Below are 21885 nucleotides of genomic sequence, written 5' to 3' on the forward strand. Positions count from 1 at the left end.
TTGAATCTATATAGTGATTTACCTTTGTGGAGGAGGGACACTGGGAGACCAAGATCTAGTCCGTCCTATACTATCTGTACGGTGAGGGGACCCTGACCGAGAGCAGTGATTGGATGACATCACTTGTTCTGGCACTGATAACGTTGAACTCTGAAGATCTCTTCCATTATGTCGGTAATCTAAAGAAAATACAAAAGATGAGCAAAACTAAAATCACATTTGGGTTTGTTTATTTTCTATTTTATTAAATATGTAGCACGTGTTAAAGATGCCATAAAACATGAAGAAAAGGGCAATGTTGTTTTGACTGTTGACAGACATATGTCTGTTTTAAAATGCATGTAACATAAAATATGTGTATAGATATGTTTCCTACATTTATGATGGAATTTCCCTTTAAATGACTAGCACTTAAATTGCCATATATCCAAACAGTAATTTAGAGTAAAAAGATCAGTGAAGAGTATGATACATTAATTTAAAATAGAATTTTTTATTAGAACAAATATTACAAAATTAGTTACTGCAATTTCTAACAAATGGTGTAATGTCATGATCCATCACTTTTCATCATTCAAAATCCTTCAAAAATTGGTGATCCTAAAAGAAAAGTAAAACTCTAGGGGGCAGGTGAGGGTGCGGGGGGAAGGTGTGGGAACTCCTACTTCAGAAATAGGTTGAGCAGCACTGACATACTGAAATGGGATTCCACTCTTGGGATAAGCAACAGAGAGTCCTGTGGCATCTTTAAGACTAACAGATGTATTGGAGCATAAGCTTTCGTGGGTGAAAGCCCACTTCGTCGGCTGCATGACTCTTGGGATCAAATTTAAGCAATAGTGATTGCTTTGTAAATGTATGTAAGAAGGAAAATGTGGATGTCCTGAAGTTAACATCCTTGATGTTTAGATAGTATGAGTCATGAGAAGTCCTAACAGAAAACCTACCAAGTACAAAATGCAATCAGATGGCAAAATGCAAACAAATGGTCCTTTTTATGACAGCTGTACCCATTCTATAGACATCAACAGAAAGAAATGGAATCAAAAGGGGAAAAAGAGATGGACAGACTTTCTAAGGTATTTCATATACACAAAGAAGAAACTCATTTAATATCAAGTTTATGGAGAAGAGACTCAGCAGGATGAGCATGTGAATATGAGATAAATTGTGGCAGGATGATAGACTCATTAAGGTGGAAATATATCTCCAGCCTTGGAAGGAATTGCAGATAAGTAAATACCATCATATTGTCCTACTTAAATCTGCCAGTTCCTGAAACTGAAGTCACTGCCCCAGGAACATTATCTTCTAGGTAATAAATATGGGATCACAGATACTGAGCAGCTCTAAAGGAGCTTTCATGACATTTGTCAGGACCACACTAATATCCAAAGATACAGGGAGCTGTGTCACAAGAGATAGAAGAATTTTAAAACTAATCCTGATGACAAGGGGCTGCAGAGACACTGGTCTTCAAAGAGCTTATGACAACTTTTAGAGTTACCCAATAAACATGCATGGAATTGGTTTTTCATCCAGAAGAAGGCAGTCAAGCAGTTTGGCGAGGGGTACTTAAAGGGATCCACAAATGGCCTGATTGCACCACACTGAAAAATGTTGCCACTTAAAGTTATAAATCCTTCTGGCAGACATCTGAGATAACAGGAGAACTTGTGATAGAACACCTATGGAACTCTACCCTGACAAGAACCAAACTTTTCAAAGTTAGGGTTCTCAGCATGGGAGAGAGCAAGACAGTCTGGTTCTGAGCAATTATCTGTGGGAACAGTCACTGCTATCTGCAACAAAGCTGAGAATCATACAAGTTTGAGCCTATATTGGACTACTATGATAATTAAACCCTTACATCTAAGCTTGTCAGAACCTTTGCTAACAGAAAGGTACCAATAGAGAGGCATGCATGCACCACCATCATCAGTGATGTCCTTTAATAGACTGGTCTCTTCCTGGTGTCATGAGCAGAAGAGTCGTAGTTTCTTGTTTAGATAAAAGGGAAAGAGATTCACAGCTGTTGTCCCTGAATGCCTTGCTGCATGTCTCTAGGCACACTTGAATCCAGTCGGTGTGTACAGTGGCATGCAAGGTAGTGTGCCTTTTGCTTCTGCCTTCACCTCTCATGGGGAGGAAAATGGGGTGATCCCAGAGACAGCAGGGTGTCCTCACATTCCTTTGCATTCTGTAGAGATGTTCCACCTAATTCTGAAGTTACCCTTTCTGGTGAATGGAAGATCTTGAAGCTTTGTGGAATCCCATGTGGAATTCAGATGCCTACAGCAAGCAGATCTTCAGGTATCCACTCTTCAGCCAATAATTCTTGGCAATATATCATATACATCAAAGGCTGCCCACACCTCATACTGGGCAGGTCCATAACCTCATGCACAAAATTGATAATCTATCCTGGCATTCCCTGCCTGGAGAATAAATTCAACTAAAGCATGAGCATTCATCCACACCCCAATTTGCTCTCTGGACTTATAGACTGCAGTCCATAAGAGAGCAACCACAAAACAGTAAATCCACTTCCAAAAGGACTGCAGCATTGAAACTCTGTCCTGGGGTCCAGTTTCACGGATTCAGGTGGTTTTCTCTTAGCCACAGCAGGTCTCTGTCATGACTTCATTAACTCATCAGAAATAGGATACTACCATATTATTCCAATGTGCTCCTAGTCCAGGTACTTATCAGTCTTGGCCATTGGTAACAAACTAAACCAAACCCAACTGACTTAGAGTCATGGTTCCCATGAAGCATGACCTCATCAAGCAAATCTAGTACCCATATATATCATGCTCCAAGACAAAGGATGCAGCAGTCATGTTAATCTGCAAGCAACTTCTTCCTGCAACATACACACATCTTCAATTCTTAAAATTCCTTCTTTCCTCCTTTGTGTGGATCAAGGGGGAGAGATGCCATCCTGTAAAAGATAACAGTATAAATACTAGCTGCATTTATCGACGAAGATGTATCAACACAAAAAACACAAAAACACTCAGTGTAGCAGATGTCCAACAGAATGCTCACTGAATGGGTCAAGATATACAAGCTTTAAAATGTTGAGAATTGACAGACATATCTATGTGTGGAAGACTCCTGGAGCAAAGTCTTGACACGTCAAAGCCTTGATACCAATATGCTGATACAACTCCTTATAACAACAATAGGGTTTGCAGAACTTGAGTCAAATGTTTAATTCACATCCCTTTAATTAAGGTTGTGTTTTCCTCATCACCATTTAATTAGAGAAAACCAATCTGGTGTGTTTTTACGGCTTTTATTCAAGAGCATAGACAATTAGAAGGTTAACCAATTTATTATACTTCTATAAAATACTAAAAAAAATGAAAATTTGATTGATCTTACAGTGTAAATCAAGTTAGCTAAATCAAGAATTAACAATAATACAAATCAGAATTGGAGAGAACAACTTGAGATCAACAACTGGTCAAATCATTGCATGAGCACAATCATTAATCAAATCACATAGTTAACAAAATACCAGAGATTAAATGGATTATGTGGTCTTTCTTTCTCTATGCAGTTTACTTAGCAGCTTATACTTTCCCTTGTTGAAACAATGGGTTAAGTTTTAATGTGTTAAATACCATAGGTGATCTCTAGTGATCTGTGGTAAGGTTTTCTTTCAACCTAGGTTAATCAATGCCCAATAGTAATTTGCATTATGGGCTTATATGCATGCACTATTACTGGCTTTACACACGTATGCATGCACCCCTACAAAGGCTAGGATAAGAAGTCTTTTCCTGGCAGGCGTCTCTGCACAGGTATTCAAGTATCCTGTTAAGGAAACACACACACAAAAAAAGCAAGTTACTTAGAAAAAGATAAAGGATTTGCTCTTCACCTTGCTTGGTCTGTGGAGCTTTACAGTCAGTCAGAAACAGCAGTTTGGGGAATTAGGAGATGTCTTGTAGCTCAGGTATTGTCAAGCTAGCAGGCATCATCCTCTGGTCAACTGGCCGTTCTACAACGTCTTGGTCTCTACTTTCCTTTGGAGGGAAAGTAGGATATCAGCCATCTGGTTGTCATCGTGGTGACCTCAGGAGGAACACACTCTCTTTCTCATTTACCAGGTCTTTTAAGGGAGAAACCCAGCCTGGTGTTGTTCCAAATGATCTCCTCAGCAATCTTCTGATCAGAGGATCACAGACTTTGGACTCCAACTGCATTGTCCAATCCTGGTCAAGTGAGGTCAGTCTGACCTTTGGTCCCCTTTTGGGGCCCTACTTCCTAGGGTACCGGTTCTTTGTCACATGCACAAATATTGGTGTTTTTCCCAAGCAAGCATTGTTAGGGGAACAATAGGAGGTGATGACTCCACCAAAATGATCTCAGCTCCCTTTATCTGGGTCAACAGTCAGAGCTCCTAAACAGCTTCTTGACCATTAGGTCCTGGCCACTTTGTTGGTCCTAATTTATGATCCACTATCCTTTGACTTAGAAAAATTCTTCCTTACCCATTCATATGTTTCATGCATATACTTTCTCAAGGTCTATGAGGCTTCATGAGCCCAATAAGAAATTGCAGAACTGTGTGATAGGTTATTTCACTCTATCAAGTTTCTGCTTAATGTCTTCATTCCTATAGGCCTATATGTCCTACATTCAGAAACAATCTGAAGTCAAAATAGAAGACACACTAATGCTCAGATTAAAAGATTAGTGGAAAAGGTACCTTAAGGCAGTTTGTGGCACAGACCTCAAGGAAGTTATATTGAGTGATGACATAACTCAAAGCATCAACAAAAACAAACTATAATTTATTACTTAAGTAGTGCCATAGAAATACATGTTGCTTTACAAAACAAGGAAAGATTCTTCTGTACAAAGAAATAATGTTCAGAGACTAATTTCTTATTGATGAAATTGGTATTGTACAGAATGAAGGAAAAAGGGAAGGTTGATATATGAGAGATGCCATGTACGTGAGGCTTTTATTGGAGCTTTCTGGAAGTCAGCAAAACCAGAAAGCATACAACTGAGCATTGATAGGCAGATAAGATAAACTAGCCAGACAAATGGTCAGGTATTGAGCAAAGGTCTTCATATGACTGGGATAAAGAAGAGTGGAAAGTTCTATAGGTGATATAGGGCCAACTCGTGGCATATGACTGACCAGTAAGAGGTTTTGCAGGCTACCATCTGCTACCTCAGAGGGCCAAAAAAACTATGACCATGTTGGGAACATAAGATACAAGATTAAGAATTCCATGCAGATTGTATCTTGGATAGTTTAGACGTTATGGCAGATGCTCTCATAAATTTTTTTTATATTTTAAATTGTTATATAAAATTAGGAAATTAAGCTATGTTGCTCAACAAATCGATAAAATGGCATTGTGAACATAACTCAAAATACGTTTTAAAGGTCTAGGAATTTTAAAAAGTGCTTAATGTCATCATGCCACATTTGAAATAAAATGATACCTGTAAATCAGGTTTATAATAGAAATGCAAGACTGATCTACAGAAATAGAAATAATTAGAAATGCACTGTATCTTAAAAATATTAATTTGTGCATTATAGCCAGTATGCTCACTATGCACTTTCTTTAGTTCCACAGGGGATCCTGTTAGCTCTAGTAATATTTAACATCTTCATTAAAAATCGTAAGAAGAAGTAAACAGTATGCTAATTCAATTTGCTGATTATATTAAATTGGGAGTTTAGTGCAGGCACTAGGGAGGACAGAAAAATAATATAGTTTGTCTGAGGAGAGGCTACAAATATGGACAGCATTAGGTTCAACCTGGAAAAACACAAGTTAATACATATGGGAAAGAATAATGTCAGAGACATATTCAGTGGACGGCAGAAAGCTAGGAAGTCTTAACTCCGAGAGAGGCCTAGCAATGATTGTGAACAGCAAATTAGATACAAGCTTACAATGCAATGTGGTATCAAAAATATCCATAAGCTTTTCTCTGCATATGCACAGGTAGAGTGTTATGTATCATAAATATGACAATTCCCTTTTATACAGCATTGAAGAGATGGCAGTTAAGACACTGCGTACAACTATGGTCAGTATTTAAAATTTGGGGAATACAAAGAAGGGCAATAAAAATGAGTAAAAGCACAACGTATTTATTTACAATGAAAGATTTAAAAAGCTGAATATTTGAAGGCTGGCCAGAAATATTACTAACGCAATCATTTTATATCAACCTGATCTCTTTCTTTGAGAAGTTAACTGATTTTCTAGACAAAGGAAAGGCAGTAGATTTAATCTACCCGGATTTCAATAAAGTATTTGACACAGTTCTACATGGGAAATTATTAAATTAGAGAAGATGGTGTTTAATATGAGAATCAAAAGGTGGGTAAGGAACTGGTTAAAGTGGAGACTTCAATGGGTCGTGCAGAAGGTGAACTGTCAATCTAGAGCAGGGATCGGCAAACTTTGGATTGTGGCCCATCAGGGAAATCCGCTGACGGGCCAGGACAGTTTGTTTACCTGCAGTGTCCGCAGGTTTGGCCAATCGCAGCTCTCACTGGCCACAGTTCATCGTTCCAGGCCAATGGGGGCTGCGGGAAGCAGCGGCCAGCACATCCCTCAGCCCACGCTGCTTCCCAAAACTGGGGTTGGTTCATAGGAAGAATGTCCTGGTACCAATGACAAGATGTGTATCACGTCTCTAGCAGGCCTACTAACTGGTACAGAAGAAGGCACAAGGCCATATGGCAAAGCAACAAATCCAGATTGCGCTGGTACCAGTGAGAGTACCCTATAGAAGAGGACTCCTGAAACAGTGCAGAGTTGGTGTGATGGGGGCCAACTTGTCTCTTGTGAGCGCTTCGTCATGGTCAGGTGCGTGCCTGCACTTTTTTCTAAGTTCATCCAACAGGACCTATATCAGGACCCTCAGTTGGAATCAGCCTGCAGCCCCATCCCTCGGCTAAGTTCATGTCCACTACTGCTGTCTTTAGGTGGATCTTTGGAGACTCAGCCCTCTGGCCAAGTGACACTCAGTCCATGTGAACATAAATAAATAGATCCCTTCTGGGGTAAAAAGTCCAACAGGAGCTATAGCAATACCCTCAGTTGGAACTCCCTGTAGCCTTCCCCAGGCTCAGTTCTCAATCTAACCAACCGAGGCTATCACAGTATCCTGGTTAGCCTTTTCATCTGTAGTCCTCCCTGGACTCTGTCCTTGTTCCATCCAACAGGGCCTATATCAGGACCGTCAGTTGGAATCAGCCTGCAGCCCCATCCCTCAGCTCAAGTCCTTAATCAATCCAACAGGGCCCATCATGGTACCCTCGGTTGGTTGATCTGTGGCTCTCCCTGGACTCAGTCCTTAAACTGTACAACAGGCCCCGTCATGGTACCCTCAGTTGGTTGATCTGCAGCTCTCCCTGGGCTGGCTTGCAAGGGTCCCTTCTCTGTTATGGAGCAGCGCCCCCACGTCTTCCTACCTGGAGATTCTTTGCCACCTGGTCCAGCACATCAGCTGAATTTGTCTTTCAATTTGATTTCCTTGTAGAGTATATAAAGTTCCCAAATGCGGCCTGATTAAACTCCCTGTGCTCTGGGCTTTTAAGCCACTTCCCCAGTGGCTGTTGGGGGGGTACCCAGGCCCACCCACTATTCCGGGTCCTGACCCAGGAACCCTATGAGAATCAGCTTTCTGCATCCCTTTAACTACTCACTACATTCCTCTTGGCCACTTCCCCATAGACCCTGCACCTTCTCCCATATTTGAGTCCCGGCAGCCAGCCAGGAGCACCTTCCTTGCTCTCCTGGTCCAGGCCAGCAGGCTGAACTTCTCTGTCCAGCAGATCCTTTTTATAGGAGCCTGCTGGGCTCTGATTGGCTGCTCCCTGCTCTCTCTCTGATTGGCTGCTTCCCACACAGCCTCTCTAGGAAGCTTGGAGGACTCCATTCTTCTGCTCTTTTCCTGGGCCGGGGTGTGGTAGAATCATGAGACCTCCAGCAGGGGGCTTTCGGGCCTAGTACACCCTGCCGCAGTTGGGAACAAAAAGGCAGAGTAAATCAGTTGCTGTCTAATAAACAAGCAGGGTTGAGACCGTCAGTGCCGAAACCAAGGTTGTTATTAGACTCACCTGATGGATATTGCTGGAGTAAACAGTACAATGCCACTCTGATCCTGCTTTGGTAATGAAGAGCATCCCTGCTCTATCTTGGGCACTTGGAGAGCCATGGTGATGTCCCCAAGTCTCCCTACAACAGGAGGACGAGTCTCTCTGAGCCCTGGAATGGGCTCCAATTAGTCTTCTGAGGTCTTTTCTTAGGACGACCAAAGGAAGGAGAATGGTCCCTTTCTTTCCAGGGAGAAGAGTGTGAAACCAGTGGCATGCCAAGAGGCTGTGTCCTTTTCTTAAAGGAGCGACAAATAGAGCACTTTTCCCTAATGTGCCCCTTGCCTAAACACAATAAACACTGGGTGTGGGCTTCATTACTCAGCATAATTACCCCACACAATGGTCAGTGTTTGAAATCTGGTCAGGGAATAACTATGTACAAAAGCCGACAAAGATCTCTGTGTTCTCAAAAACTGTGAGGTAAAATCTGCATGGAACGCTTTGACTTGGGCCGTGTGTGGTGAGAAGGAACTGAGGGTGATTCCATCCTTATAGAGCCATGGGATGGGTTATGAGGGCCAGAGGGTGCAAGTATCACCCCTACAGATACCACTAAGCAAAATTCTCTGGCTTCAATGCTCTGAGCCCATGCACACCTGCGTGGAATATACATTTGCAACCCCCTAAAGAAGAAAAGATGGATCTGGAATGTTGTACATTCAAATATAAGTAGACTTTGTAATGCTTCTTAATAAAATTCCTGTATAATAATTTAAAAAGCAACCACTTCAAGTACATCACTTCATTCAATTTAGTATCAATACAAATAACTAATAGATATCGGATAGTGTTCTAGAGCTGGATTAATATGCTCTATGCCTTGTTGCCAGAAAATAATCTTAGCAAATTTGTAATTAATTCACTCAAAGGAATAATGACTGTATGTGTAAACCCCTAATAATTTAATAATTAGCAAAATTGTGACATTTTACACAGTAGCAATACCTGTTACATTTTATATTAACATAAACTAGTACCAAAGTAGTCCCTCAATTATGTAGGAATTAATGCATCTATCTGCTATTATTTCCTATAAAAAATACCTGTGCTTACAAATCCTGTGCCTACAACATGGCATGCAAAATCGTATGCCATGTCATACTGGAAAAAAACATGTGGTTGGCTTCAACTGTATGTACAGTTATTTTTCTGCCAGCATTTCTAGCAGGTAAAATTTTTATTATTCATTAAAATGGGTATTCTGTATGTTGCAAAAACACAGCACATTAAAATGTATTTGAATTTTAATGTGGAGATACAGGGCTCAGAGATTAGCTAATAACTGGATTTATGATATAGTTGGAGAGGGATGACTGTACATAGCTATCATTTAGCTGAATGTTGTATTTGTTGGGAAAACATTTATTTTTTAAAATATCATCTATTTTGTGGGCATTTAGGACATCACTGAAATCTGATTTCCATGTAACTTTTGGTTTTAAAGTGAGAGAAGTCAACTCAAATTTATTTTAAAAAATCTGTATTTTCACATGGATTCTTCATTGTATATTAGTGCAGTCTCACATTGTATAATAAGGTGAAAGAGTCTAAAAGGGGGTTAAGGATGAGGAACGAAATAATAATCTATTTCAAAATAATACAGAACACTGATTCTTAAATAAACATTTACTGCTTAACAATTTAAACTGGCTCCCCACATCCTTAGTACGTGTGATTGGCACTTGTCTATCATATAACTCAAGATCATTCTCTTTTACACAGCATTACATGGATAATCCTTCTGAGAGAATGAATTAGTCCTTACAAATACATTTACTGTATCAAGCACAGAAACACTGGTCCCCAACATCAAATATCTGACACAAGTTTTTCTGGTTCTCTATGTTTCCTCATTACAGCCCCTTCCTTTCTTTTCTTAAATAATTTTATAGAGTTTTTATGGTAATTGTAAGGCAATTCCTACTCTACATCCTTGGAAGAATTTTCTTATGATTATTAGACTATCACAACATGTTAACGGTATGAAAAACCATGTTTCATGCGCATGTATTTTATGACTCAAAGATGTTTCTTAAATCTCTCAAAAAAATGTATCCAAAAAACAAGAGAGCAAGAAATAGCTAATAAAGACTTAACAATACTGGCTTCCCTTAAATAAAATTGTCAAGGCTGCTTCCCCACTTTGAACTTTAGGGTACAAATGTGGGGGCCTGCATGAAGACTTCTAAGCTTAACTACCAGCTTAGATCTGGTCCGCTGCCACCATTCCCAAATGGATTCCCTTCCCTGGGAAGCCTTGAGAAACTCTTCACCAATTCCCTGGTGAATACAGATCCAAACCCCTTGGATCTTAAAGCAGGGAGAAATGAACCATTCCCCCTCCTTCTCCCACCAACTCCTGGTGAATACAGTTCCAACCCCCTTGGGATCTTAAAACAAGGAGAAATTAATCATCCCCCCTCCTTCCTTTCACCAACTCCTGGTGAATACAGATCCAACCCCCTTGGATCTAAAAACAAGGAAAAATCAATCAGGTTCTTAAAAAGAAGGCTTTTAATTAAAGAAAAAGGTAAAAATCATCTCTGTAAAATCAGTATGGAAAATAACTTTACAGGGTAATCAAAGTTAAAGAGCTCAGAGGACCTCCCTCTAGCCTCAGGTTCAAAGTATAGCAAACAAAGATAAACACTCTAGTAAAAGGTACATTTACAAGTTGAGAAAACAAAGGAAAACTAACACGCCTTGCCTGGCTATTTACTTACAAGTGTGAAATAGGAGAGACTTGTTTAGAAAGATGTGGAGAACCTGGATTGATGTCTGGTCCTCTCAGTCCCAAGAGCGAACTACTCCCAAACAAAGAGCACAAACAAAAGCCTTCCCCCCCACAAGATTTGAAAGTATCTTGTCCCCTTATTGGTCCTTTGGGTCAGATGCCAGCCAGGTTACCTGAACTTCTTAACCCTTTACAGGGAAAAGGATTTTGGAGTCTCTGGCCAGGAGGGATTTTATAGTACTGTACACAGGACAGCTGTTACCCTTCCCTTTATAGTTATGCAAAAATGTTTGCATAAAAGTTTATGTAAAGACTATTCCTTTACACTACATTTTAACACAGGTCTTATTTGAGATAGTAAAGATATGTAAAAAAATAAAACATTCATTTTAAAATTTGAAATAACAGTATTGTTATTCAGCATTTGTTTTATGTACACATCTTCTTTCAGATCTCATTACAATAGTAATGCTCAATGCATCTTCTGCATTTAGAGTTCTAGGTCCGGGCAAGGGAGAGGTGTGATTTAAATTAAGTCCACCCACTTTAGCATATGAAAATTCAGCATGTGCCATTTGTCTTGTTATCTTAGGGTGAACGTTTGGCGTCATTGAAGTCAATAGTGAAACTGCCATTGACTTCAATGGGGCCAGGCTTTCATCCCAAAATTATAGCATTGGAAGATGTAGAGGCAGCGGCATTTGAAGCACTGTAAGTGGCAGCACTATAAATATTACCAAGTAAACTGTTTACAAACTGCAATGGAACCCACTTAGAGTGAACTCCAATGTAGCAAAATTCTGCTGATAATGTAATAATGGAATAGTATGAACGTTTTTAATTTATTCAGTCATCTTTCATTCTGCTTATAGTTTCAATCCACTATTAGCTGGTTCCATTGGCAATTGCTACAGTTAACATCTAACAGGTAAAATACTTTTGCATGTAGGAAATGTTCATTTTTCACTGATTCCCTTGAAACTGCAGAGGGAGAAGTTAGGATGTCTCTGGCTCCCCTGTGGACTTCAAGTCTGGGGGCAGTTACAATAGCACAAGGCATCCCATCCCTCTGATTTGCTGGGAAGTTTGGTAGGGGGCTTGGAGTTACCAGAGTAGCTTCAAAAGTGGGCAGTGCTGGCCCAGGTGCCCAAGAAATAATTAGATTCAGCACAGTTTGGTAGCCGCAGCCATCGGGGACTCCTACAATGTCCCAATTGTACTTCAAGAAATCCCTCCCTGACAGAAGTGTTCATGGAGGAAGGAGGTGCAAACACTGCCTGCCTACCTTCTCTGGGGGAATGAATCCCCTTCAGAATGCAGCTGCATTCCAGCATTGTCCAGGAGGCACAACAGTCAATCCTCTATGCCAATAGAAGTGACATTCCTAAAATGTGTTATTTTAAGCCTGTCAATTTAAAAATATGCTAATTGTCTTCAAAGATAAAAAAAATATTGTAGTGTACACTGAAAATAAAGGGGGGGGGGAGAAACAGGAGATCCAAAATTATAAGGGCACTGAAAATAAGGCTTAAAACGTAAGCACCCTAAAACAACAGAGAGAACATAGGCCCTGACCCAGGAATGCACCAACTCTCAAATCCTGCATACATTTACACATGTTTAATATTAACCACCTGAACAACCTGAGCAAAGTAACTGATTTCAGTGGGGTTGCTCACATGCTTAAAGTAAAGTTAGGGTTACCATACTTAACAAATAAAAAAAGAGGACCCCCCACGGGGTCCTGGCCCCACCCATTTCCCCACCCCCCCAGCCCCGCCCCAACTCCGCCCCTTCCCGGCCCCCTCCTCCCTCCCACTCCCAGCCACGCGGAAAGGGCTGCCCGAGCGCTACCGGCTTCACGGTTTGCTGGGCAGCCCCCAGACTCTGCGCCTCCGGCCGGCGCTTCCCCAGCGCAGCTGGAGCCCGGGAGGGGAAGCGCCCAGCCGGGGGCGCAGGATCTGGATGCTGCCCGGCAAACCGTGAAGCCGGTAGCGCTTGGGCTTCGGGCAGCCCCCTTACCTCCGGACCCTGCGCCCCTAGCCGGGCACTTCCCCTCCCGGGCTCCGGCGGCGCAGGGTCCGGAGGCATGGGGGCTGCCCGAAGCCGGTAGCGCTCGGGCAGCCCGGCTTTTAAACAGAGCCGAAGAGTCAGGGGAGGAGCAGAGCCGCCGCAGGAGGGGAAGTGCCTGGCCGGCATTTTCCCGGACATGTTCGGCTTTTTGGCAATTCCCCCCGGACGGGGGTTTGATTGCCGAAAAGCTGGACATGTCCGGGAAAAACCAGACGTATGGTAACCCTAAGTAAAGTGTATGCATAAGTGTTTGCAGGAGTGGGGCCTCAGTGTTGTGGGCTGGGTGAAAACGTTGTTTTAAGTTGGTGAGTGTACCTATCATTGAGGGTGAATGTAAGAAAAAATAGGGCCTCAAACAAGAACACTGGGATATGTCTCTGCCCAGAACAAAAGCACATGTGAGTCTGCTCAAGGATTAGCACTTTGTGGGGAAGAGGGTTTTTGCTGAATATTGTTTGATATGTGGGTGGATGTCTGTGTGTGAGAGAGAACGGGAGAAACACCAGACAAGAAGACAGAAAGCAACAAGGAAGCTCCAGACACAGAGTGAATAAGCATGGCCCTGAGAAAAGCCTAGGGAGAACTTTTGGACTGAGTGCTGACTGAAAGGGGCTTGGAGCTGTTGTTGTTTGATTTGTCCTGTGTCCAAGGAAACAGGTCTTTGTACATTGTAAATATGATTGCATCAAAGATGCCTGACTCCATCTCAGCTTCTTTGACTTGCTGCTCAGGTGAAAAAGGGTAACAATAACCTGCATAACTTTACACCTCTGAGCATTTCCAATTAAATCAATTGAAAAAATCTTTGAACTCTTGGAAGTCAATGGGAATATTGGCATGCTTGAAGTCATGCTCATGTTTAAGTGCTTTGCTGGATGAGGGCTTTACTCTTTTCATTTTTCATTCCTACCTATTTTTAAATTCTCTATACATTTCTGGTATCCTATTTACATATTATTCTCAAAGAGCCAAACTAGCTGTGACAATGTTTGATCCTTTTTAATACACACTTGTTATTAAATAATTAGCCTAGATAAACAAATAGCTATTGAGGGCACTCACTGCTTGCCTACACACATAATTTTTCCTGATCAACTGTATGTGTGGATGCTCTCATTCTGAAACAAAAGTTCCTAGTTCCCATTTAGCTTAAGCCACTTTGGGTAAGTCTACACTTCAATTAAAAACTGGTGGCTGGCCTGTGACAGCTGACTTAGGCTCGCAGGGCTTGGGCTCACGGGCTCTTCAGTTATTGTGTAGACATTTGGGCTCAAGCTGGACCCCAGGCTCTAGGACCCTGAGATGTGGGAGGATCCCAGAGTTCCAGCTGTTGCCCGAGCTCAAATGTCTACCCAGCAATTACACAGCCCTGCAGCTCAAGCCCTGCAAGCAGAAGTCAGCTGGCACGGGCCAGCCGTGGATGTCTAATTGCAGTGTAGACAGGGCCGGCTCCAGGCACCAGCCCACCAAGCTTGTGCTTGGGGCGGCACTTGTAGGGGGGTGGCGCGGCGCTCCGGCTCTGGCCGCCGGGGAGAGCGGAGCCCCGGCTGGGCTCACCGCTGCCCCCACCTCCCCCTGCGCGCTGGCCGCCGGGGAGAGCAGAGCCCCAGCCAGCTCGCCACCCTCCCCCCGGCGCTCTGACCACTGGGAAGAGCGGAGCCCCGGCCGGGCTCTCCGCCTCCCCCCGGCACTCTGGCCGCCGGGGAGAGCGGAGCCCCAGCCAGGCTCGCCACCCTCCCCTGCCGCGCTGGGGCAGGGCGGGGGGGCAGCGGGAGGCTTTTTTGCCTTGGGTGGCAAAAAAGCCAGAGCCGACCCTGAGTGTAGACATACCCTTTGAAAGGCACTCTTGTTCCAGGATAATCTGCATTAACTTTCAAGTGTAGGCCAGTCCTTAGAAGGGACACAGGAAAAGCATGTCTGCAACTTTTCTTCACTGTTTGGTTTCATTAACTAACATTAATTTTAAAATACAGCGGAGATCAAATTAAAGCATAGTTTCAAAAATATACTTAGGGTCCAAATGCATGAGGTGGTGAATAGTTCCTGTAAGGTGCTGAATGTCCACAACTCTCATTGAAACAAACTTCAATGGTTGAGGGTAATCAGCACCTTGCAGGATTCCTGAAAATCACTAAATTGCTAACAGAATCAGTAACATTTTCCCAAGAAACTTGTTTTAAAATCAAAAAATATTACTAGCTACCAATATTTTATATTGCATTAGAAAGTAATGTACATCCAAAGAAGTGAGGTTTTACCCACGAAAGCTTATGCCCAAATAAATCTGTTAATCTTTAAGGTGCCACCAGACTCTTTGTTGTTTTTGTAGATACAGACTAACACGGCTACCCCTGATACTTAATGTACAGTTTAATTTTCCTTCACATATGCATACTGCCATTGAACAGTCTGATCATATTTGCCATGACTCCTGTAATTATTTGTCCTGAAGTGCTTTATAATCTAATTTGTACTCCCCAGGAACCATAATGCAATTTAAAGTGAGTCACCTTTTTAATTTGTCTTTCAGAAGCACATGCAAAAATGACTTTCCTAGCTACATAATTTCATGGAAATGACTTTATTAATATTTAATTATCCCTGGTGGAACTCCAAATTCAATACAGGCACAAGAGTACTATATCAATTCTTATATAAATGTTTGTTTATAACAGAAATGTGTGTGTGTGTGTGCGCGCGCGTATAGGTACGGGAGTCTTCTTGATGATTACAATAAAATAAAAGTATTTTAAATATGTGTTCTGGATTTCATATTCTTCTCCTGGGGGAATTCTGCATCACTGCATGTGCGCAGAATTCATGGCCCCCATAGATTTTTTTACCTCCCCATGGAAAAATGACTTCTGACGGGGAAGCAAAGGGAAGCAAGAGCAATCACGCGCCCCTCTCTGCAAGTTCAGGCAGGTCGATTTGGGCACCCGGAGCAGCTGGTAGAGGCGTAAATAAATGTCGGGGGTGGGTCTGGGCAATTGTGCAAGTGATAGAGAGAGACACTCTGTCCCTCTCGCTCAACTATTGTAGCACACTTGTGGAGGGGCAGGGTTTTCCAGTGTTTCTGAGGAGGTAGGCATGGAGCAGGCTCTGTCCCCTCAGGCAGAGAAGAATGTAGCAGTCAGCCTGCTTAGTAAATTGTTCCCATTGTTCTCAGTGAATTCCCCCAGGAGTATAAAACAGGTGTAAAAATGTTAAGGCTCCTTTACATTGCCAGAGTGGTAAAAAGGAGCTTTATTTTAAAGGACCGTGTGACCTTATACATGCTTATGGTACTTTAGGGATTAGAACTGGGCTAAATTTTTGGACTGAAAAATTTTCTATCAAAATGTGCTCCATGAATTGTTTGCAACTGACCTTTCTGGAGATGGTCAGTAGCGAATATAAATTGTAAGTTTGAGTCCCCAGCCCTCACTTGCTCTTCAGTTGCCTATGATGTAACACTGAGCATATGACTGCATATATTTGTTAACTGATAACTAGAAGTAAAGGGTCAAAACTAGCTACATTACTATTAGACAGAGGGGGTTTGGGGATTTCCTCCTATGCTCCCCACTCCCATTCTCCATCCATTGTATTGTAGTTTAAATAAATTACCAAAATAATTGAAACTAACGTGATTATACTGTTTTATTTTGACAAAGAAAGTATGCAGAATTCTGCAGAATTGTAAAATATCATGTGCAGAATTTTCATTTTTTGGTGCAGAATTTTTAAATTTTGGTGCAGAATTTCCCCAGGAGTAGTATTCATAACATATGTGAGTGCAGACTTACTAGACAAAAAAGGGAGAAATCAATAACATCCAATTGCATAGTTCTGACAATTACCAGTATCTCCTTTTTTCTCATTAGTCTGTGTGAAGGGGAGCAAGTGAAAAACATGACTGGGGAGAATGATTTGGGGATTTAGAAGATATCCATCATATCTAACCCAAAGTTTGTGAAAAGGGCATTTTATTTTACCATTCCGCAGGCCAGAATTCATTTCCCCACAGATATTCTATATTCCAGTTCCTGGTATTGTCTAAACCACAAATAAGTTCCATTACGTAAAGGTTTGGGTAAAGCTAAGAGGAATGTCATGTCAGGATACTTAACCGTGATTGGACTGGAGACCTAGATAATTATTAAAACAAAATAAAAATATTACCTGGTGGGAATCATTAAAGGGAAGAGATGCTTGGTTGACCAGCACAAGAAAGACAACACCTGGGGTTCTAAGAGGATGAGGAAGGAAAAGGCAGATTTGTCTTTGCTGCTATGGAGCCTTTCTCCTTCTCCCCCACCCAGAATGCAGGTAAAGATTGGAACATGGGCAGGGAGAGGGTCCTGAGGGAGGAAAGAATGCTCCATCTCTCTCTGCTTCCATTGGCTAGGCTGCATGTGTTGGGGGGTGGGGGAGGGAGACTTGATTGTCTTTTGTGCTCTTTCCCCTCCCCTTCCTACATATGAAACCCTGGGCCATGCAGCAGTAGTTCTGCTGAGGTTGTTGTCCCACCCACTTTGCCCTAAAATGGAAGTATAGTTTGAACTGTTTCCAAGATGCTATAGGTCTGACCAATCACCAGTTTTTTGGATAAAGAAGAAAGTTTTCCATTAGAGCAACACTGACAAACTATCTGGTGGGTCTTTCTTCTTCTTTGAATCTTCCTGGTTTTAGATAAAGAGAGCTTGATAGGATTTTAAAGTTGTTAATTTATGAGGGAGTTTGAAAGTTTGTTACAACTTGCAGTCAGTGTCCAGTGAGGGTGAAAGGCTCAAAGGGGCCAGCACCTAGAAGTAAACAGGAGGAGGATGAGAGGATTCAGAGGTAGCCTGGATCTTATGGGTTAGGCTGAAGAGGGACACCCCCAAATACTGGTTATTTGGCATGAAGGTAATTTAATATGTACTGGACGTAAGTAAATAGTTGGTATTTTGCGGGGGGCGGGGGGAGGGGATGTTAGCCCCTTTCCTTATTGATGTTAGAAGTTAATAACATTGCAGACTTCCTTTTAAAAATCCTCTGTGTCCTGAGCAATGTTTGTTACTCTCACTGGTTACACTTTGCCTTAAATTACATTGTAAACTCTTTGGGGCAGGAAACATGACTTCTGATGTATTTACAGAATGCCTAGCATAATGAAGCCCAGTCATACTTGGGGTGTTTGGGCATTATCAAAATTCATATCAATAATACACAATATTAAATAATAACAGCAATCACCTTGAAATGAAGAAAATAAATCAAAAGCCTACATGCCCCATAGGATATTGTTGCACATGCAGAAAAAAGAGCACTGCTGTCTTTGGCCATATGTTAAGAAGTGAGTTCCCTATCTTTGAACTTAAAAGTTTTATTACCTTTTTCTTTAACCTTTGCACAGAATATTGAAATTTGTATTTCTAGCCATGGAAACAGCTTCCTAGTGTTTTAAATAATACTCTCTCCTGCTCTCTCTGTCTGTCTCTCTTTCCCTTTTAGATTACTAAGTGGCTTAATGAAGGGAAATTAATTCACACAGGAACACAGGAGGGTTTTTTCTCATACTTGTTCTTGAACAGCACCAAATACAGTGTCAGTGTTCACCCATTAGTATTATTATTAACTGTTTCATATATTTTATGTTTGAGCCAGCATACAACTGTAATTCGCAAACCTTAAAATGTGTGAAGTATACATCAATATCTCTAGAATAAACCAGCAAACACCAGTGGCAGAGCCTTTATGAACCTTTAAAGTGAGTTACAAAATGTCTTTTTGCTTGCTTGTCTATAGGAAAAAAATAGCTTTCAACCATGTAAAAACATCATTAACTGTACTATACTTCTGCATATCAAAAATACCATAATTGACTTGTTTCAGATTGTGATGCTAAATGTCATTTCCTTCTTTAACATCTGTACTGTCTGAAGCTTCCAGTATTATCTTTATATGCTATTTAATTTTTAATACTTCACTTTAAAATTAGTAGAGCAAGTATTAATTAAAAGCAATAATATAATCAAGTTGCCAAAAATATTTAACATACCAAAATTTCATACCTGAGCATGTCATGGAAAATCAAATCCCATATTTGGACATCCATGTAGGTACTTGCATCCACATGCATGCCCCTGCTTACATACTGACTTGTGCATCCAAATGCAGGCTTTGGATGTCCTATTAAAGGACTGTGATAGACACTAATCAGACAGACAAGATGGGTGAGGTAATATCTTTTATTTGACCACTTCTGTTGGTGAGAAGCTCACAAGCTTACACAGAACTCTGCTTCAGGTATTACTTCACCCATCTTGTCTTTCTAATATCTGACCTAGGACCAACACAGCTACAACAACACACAGATACTAATCAAGCATAACAGAACTTTAAATGTAGGTACATTATATGTTTTATTTATTGTGCTTAAATATAGTAGACATAGAAAAAAAAAGAATAAATAAGGAAAAAAGCAGAAATGATTTTTAGTGGTGAGGAACTACTGATCGTAAATGTTTTACATACAATATGAATTTCTCTTTTAAAGATAAATTGTATGTAATTGACTATGTTTTGTTGAAAGGTCAATTGAACAATTGCCACTAACAGAAAGAGAGAGTCTAATTTTCCCTTTTACTTTTCTTATGCTTTATAGAAAAAAGAAGAGAATGCTCTTGATAATTTTGGAAAGTAACAAGTTTAATGAAGTAAGTTTTTGAGAGTATAAATTAAAGTGAAATTTTATTTGTGTTTTGGTTTTGTACATTTTATATTTATCAAATTAAAGGTTGTTTTAAGATATATAATAACTTAATATATTCAAGTTAAAGATATTACTTGAGGTTTGAAGTAAGAGAAATTCTTTTTTGAAAAAAACTGCTGTGCAGACTTGAAAACAAGCAAACACAATTAAAGCTCCCTTGAATAAAGAGATGAATACAGCTGGCAGAGATCTTAGAACACATACCCTAAACATTGATGAAAAAAGTGTGAATGTTTATAAAATTGAAATTATGTAAATTTTACAATAAAGAATGCTAAAAATCTACAGCAGTGGCATCTATGGATGATGATAGGACTGTAAAGCACCTTTGGATTGTTTTAACATTAAGAAGAGAAGTATCGTTGGTGTTCAAGCCTTATCAACATACATGCATAAGAAATAATGTAAATAAGATTACTGAGCTAATGCCTTCAAGATAATACCGTCTAAAGCAGGTAAAATCAATGACCCCCCCCCCCAAAAGCATTAAAAAAGAAGGCCCCAAAATGTTAGTGGTTTGGCATGAAAATGACAATCACAAGAGGAGAAGGGATAGAAAGAACTCTGGCTGCAGAATCTGCAGCCAAGACAACCTGAAATTAAATGTTTCTGGGGAACTGTTGAGGTAAACCATCTCCAGGGAGAACCCATCAAGGACAAACTATTCAAGAAAGAAGCAAGAACTCTCTTGAAGAAGCATTGCAGCTTCATTAGCCAAGAAGATTAGCTGACAGTTTGTGGATGATAATTTAAGCTTGCTGAAACATCACAAAGAAAGTTAGTTAAATTGTTTCTGCCTCTCTTAATAATAGTTAGACACATGAATCTGGAAAACCAGTTATTCTGACTTAGAGACAAGAAAAGGTATTGATTATAGTTGATAAGTTACTCTGGCCATAGACCGATTTCTAAGACAATTTTTATGGGACTTGTAAGTTATAAAGACTTTAGTGTATTGATACTTAAGTAATTTCCCTTTCTGGACTCTCTAAGCCTTTTGCTTCAAAGAGGCAAACACATAAAAAAGGTGGTCCTCTTATGGAAAACATAAAGCACATTTTGAATCAAAATCTTAGCATAATTATATACCCATGAAGTATGTGATGTTTAAATATGCTGATAAGATTTATTCCGTAACTGATAAGTACTAAACAAGTATTTCTAAGCGATAAATATTAACTGTGTATCCAATAACTGTTGAGAAAGAATTAAATAAATATTAATCATTACACCAACATACACTGTGTTAATAACTGCATTTTCAGACCTGTGAATTAAAGACATTTAAAAGTCACTCTTGTTTCATATGAAGAATATAAAATGAAACTCACCCCAATATGAAAGGCCAGCGTATGACCTCTGCACCATTTACGTTTCACTTCAGAAGTATTTTGGGTGGTTTAAGTGGGATATAGGCCTTGGACTGGCCCTTTACACAGAGGTGAGTTACCTCCATCGAGACCAGCCCAAGAATTCACATAGAACAGTATTAGATTATGGACATGGACTTTAGGAATTAGGAGAATGTTTGTATTGGTAATTACTGGGCTTTCTGAGTGCACCCATTCTGTACATTTATATTTTGCTTTAAAATAACTTTCAAACTGCACTTGGTTTCAAGCAGTGACCAAAGTACTCTAGTGTTTTATATCTGCAAAGTAATTTCCCTATAGAACCCACATATGAAAACTCAGACCTCATTGTTAGCAATTTAAAATGTCTAATACAACTACTGAAAATCAGACGCTTCTAGAAAACAAGCCTTCTCAATTACAGAGAAGGATGTGAAAGGTATGCTTGGGTTTCATTTTAAACAACATGTGATTTAGAAGGTACCTATGCATAAAGAAGCATGTTGTGGCTCACCACCCTAGGAACATTCTAGAAAAGGCCAAGGGGAGGAGGGTGAGCTCAACATGTGGCGTGGAGAAGTATAAGCATTTGATGAACAAATCCATATATGGAAAGGTTAAGTATGATTGGCTAGAGGTTTGTGTTATGAAACTTGTTATGTAACTGCCATGTGCTATAAAATAGCAACGGGAGGGGCTCCTTGTTGGAGGGACTCTGGCTGATTTTTGTACCAGGGGCTCTCCCTTTGTGCACATTGAATAAAGTCTTGTTGAACTGAATTGAATGAAGTATTGAAGACCCTTGATTCTGCCCAGCATCTGATTCATTTGG

The 21885-nt window shown here is 40.6% G+C and overlaps 1 protein-coding gene across 1 annotated transcript in view; it reads right to left on the minus strand.

The window, feature by feature from the left end:
• Nucleotides 1–21885, minus strand: part of RIMS2 (regulating synaptic membrane exocytosis 2) — a 788551-nt gene that overhangs the window by 255344 nt on the left and 511322 nt on the right. Inside the window, exon 18 of the mRNA XM_054018206.1 lies at nucleotides 23–179. Coding sequence (XP_053874181.1) covers nucleotides 23–179 — 157 coding nt within the window. The remainder of the gene's footprint in view (nucleotides 1–22; nucleotides 180–21885) is intronic.

The sequence above is a fragment of the Malaclemys terrapin genome, chromosome 2 (assembly GCF_027887155.1).
Source record: "Malaclemys terrapin pileata isolate rMalTer1 chromosome 2, rMalTer1.hap1, whole genome shotgun sequence".
NCBI lineage: Eukaryota > Metazoa > Chordata > Testudines > Emydidae > Malaclemys > Malaclemys terrapin.